General features: G+C 37.9%; 1 protein-coding gene across 1 annotated transcript; it reads left to right on the top strand.

The window, feature by feature from the left end:
- Window positions 1-698: 698 nt before the first annotated feature.
- LOC132546238 (toll-like receptor 13) lies at window positions 699-2,596 on the top strand. The gene is given in 4 exon segments (XM_060209946.1): window positions 699-780; window positions 783-1,200; window positions 1,202-1,527; window positions 1,530-2,596. Coding segments are annotated over 4 exon segments (1,893 nt in total).
- Window positions 2,597-3,193: the final 597 nt, after the last annotated feature.

Genomic DNA, 3,193 nt, shown 5'->3' with positions numbered 1-3,193 from the left:
CCTACCTAACTAACTACATTGTACCTACCTACCATCCTACAAACCTACTATCCTACTACCTACGTACGTACCTAACTAACTACATTGTACCTACCTACCTATCATCCTACCTACCGACCTGCCTACCTACCTACCTACTTCAATTGTACCTACCTACATAACGGCCTACCTACCTACTTACCTAACTAACTAACTAACTACATTGTACCTATTTACCATCCCACAAACCTACCTTCCTACTACCTACGTACCTACCTACCTATCATCCTACCTACCGACCTGCCTACCTACCTACCTACTTCAATTGTACCTACCTACATACCGGCCTACCTACCTACCTACCTATTTTTTTTCTATCAGGTACCGTAAGCGACGAGAAACAAAACCATTAACAGTATGTGAATACGCGCTAATGTCTCAATTTCATTTACATGGCATTAAACTTTTTTTAAAAGCATTAATGCATATATCTCTAAAGGGTGGAGAAATATCCTTATCTAATCACACAGCTCTATTCCAACATCAAAAACGTAATCATTACATTAATTTTCATAATAATTATTGACTATTTTTACTTTCAGGCCAATATTGTCATCACCATGTATCAACGCTTAGGAACGACTTTGATGCTGTTGGTATTCTACCTGAGTTGGGAACACTATGAAAGTTTCAATCATGTAGATCGGTGTCCTGAGACCATGTGCAAGTGTTATCCTAAAACGATGCTGGTTAACTGTACTGGAAGTGCTTTGTATTATGTTCCGGTTTTCCCGGCGTATACACGACTGTAATATTTACAAAGACAAACTTTCCGAAAATAACGGGGAAGTTTTTGTTCAATCTGACCTTAGTCCAAGTGGAAAGATTACATTTCATCGATATTTTGACTAACATGATAGACCCGGATGCATTCACCAATCTAACGAACATGTTTACCTTGGAGATCAGCAGAAATGGTGACTTATGGCAGAATGTAATATCAAACATTCTACAGTATTCGCCTAGAATACGAATTCTTTCGTTAAAATCCAATGACTGGAAGACCATTCGGAAAGACATGTTCTCAGGAGTACATAATTCCTCAATTCAAACGTTGTCCTTCAGTGACAATTTAATCGAGAATATATATGGAAGTTATTTCTCTAGTTTGCATTTTCTGCAAAATTTGGATTTATCGAACTATGTTATCTCGAACTTCAATTGCATCTACTTCAATATCCTATATAAATCTGGCAAACAATGCCATGCGAAAATTACCGTCTTTTTCTGGACCGACCGGACAGTCAACAGGAAAAATCAAGAAACTTGTCTTTCGTCAAAATTACCTTCATGATCTGGATGAATATTCTTTTCAGTGTTTACCATTTTTGCGAAATCTATATCTTGATAAGACTTCTCTCGTAACTATACGCAATAACACATTTGCACGGTTACCAAAACTTTCAATGACTTACATCGGTGATCATTTACGTTACATTGAAGGATTTGCATTCAACTCTTCAAGTCTTAAAAAGATTCCCAATCTCTTCGGGAATTGTTTACACCATTGGTTAAGTTAGAGAAGCTTATACTACAGAACACTGCCTTAAAAGCACTTCCTCGCAACGTCTTTCAGCAAATGCCTAATTTGAGATCTTTGATCCTTATCGGGAACTACATAAGTGGTTGGAACGACGACCCTGAAGTGTTTGGTAACGTAACATCACTACGAAGCTTATATCTTGACGGAAATAACATAAAAGTTATAAACAAGACGCCATTTCAGGAAAGTTTCCTAAATTCGTTAGATGAATTTTGTATCACTGATAACCCCTTTTCATGCACGTGCGATTTGATGTGGTTCCTTGACTGGATGAAGTCCACAAAACATACGAAAATTGTCAACTATCCTCGGAGATATACTTGTAGATTTCCTCCTGAAATGAACAACGTGCTGTTGAAGAATTACAATCCTACTGTGGAAACGTGTTCACGTTTGAATTTTCCACTCATCAGAAACATCTGTATCGCTGTATTCGTACCGTCAGCTATCATTCTTATCGCTATATCACTCGCCTATAAATTTCGTTTCCGACTAAACTACTGGCTTCACATTCTTGGAATAAAGAGAGTTGGTTACAAACGAATTAAGGATGACCGGGACTACGAATACGATGCTTTCGTTATCTATTCAAATGACAACAGGGACTTTATTTTCGATCACATGATCCCAGAATTGGAGGAGAAAGCTGGTTGTAGGCTATGCGTACATGAAAGAGATTTCGAGGTAGGGCGGTTCATTCTGGACAATATAACGAGAAAATTTGAGGTCAGTAAAAACATCATTCTTGTCTTGTCCAGAGATTTCCTAAACAGCGAATGGTGTAAGTTCGAACTTGTGTTGACTCAGTCGAAAACTGCATTGGAGGGCCCCGGGGTGTTAACGGTGATATTACTTGAGGAACTAGACACTGCTGTATTACCTTCCTCTGTTCGGGCTATCCTGGATACCGTCACATACACTGAATGGTCGCAAGAGAACGTTAGGCAGAGCAGAATATGGGCCAAAGTGATAACTGCATTGAATACAAACGGTTTAAGTGGTGAAGCTCACTGACATATTCAACGTCATTCTTAGTTTAATATTCCAGTACCGGAGATGGTACAAAAAACACAATAGCTGATTTCAATACAAAATTAAAATAAGATACAGTAGAGTGAAATAAACAATTAATATCAAGAAAATCAAAATTGTTAAGGAGACATTTCAAAATGGAGATGGGCATCTGCACTCATCCAATGATTTAGTAGAAGTCGTAATTTTCAAATTTCTGATCATTTGAAAAGAACGTCATTCTGAGCTGTTTAAAATGATTAAAAACGCGTCATGCAGGTTACTGCAAACCTCGGGGACTAAAAGTCCACTAGCTGTGTCTACCATCTGCAAAAGACACTTAAGGAAATAATATCTTCCAATGCAGAGGCTACACATTATCATAAATTTCATAATGAAGTGTTAGTCAATCAACAATAACATATCAGGCCCCACCTGTATAAAACATCTCAACTTGAGATTTCCTCAAGTCGAGATTTTCCTCAGCTGATATCTCCTCAAAAACGGCTTGTATAAAATTTTCTCAAGGAACAGGAGGAAGGCATCGGCTAGGATGTCCTGAAATTCCTTGAGGAATTTCCATGCAAGATATTTTCAAGG

Source organism: Ylistrum balloti, unplaced genomic scaffold, assembly GCF_031769215.1.
Source record: "Ylistrum balloti isolate Yb309-2 unplaced genomic scaffold, AGI_CSIRO_Ybal_v1 Utg369876, whole genome shotgun sequence".
Classification (NCBI taxonomy): domain Eukaryota; kingdom Metazoa; phylum Mollusca; class Bivalvia; order Pectinida; family Pectinidae; genus Ylistrum; species Ylistrum balloti.
Note: the sequence above shows the minus strand (reverse complement) of the source record. Positions and strands in the feature narration are given on the sequence as shown.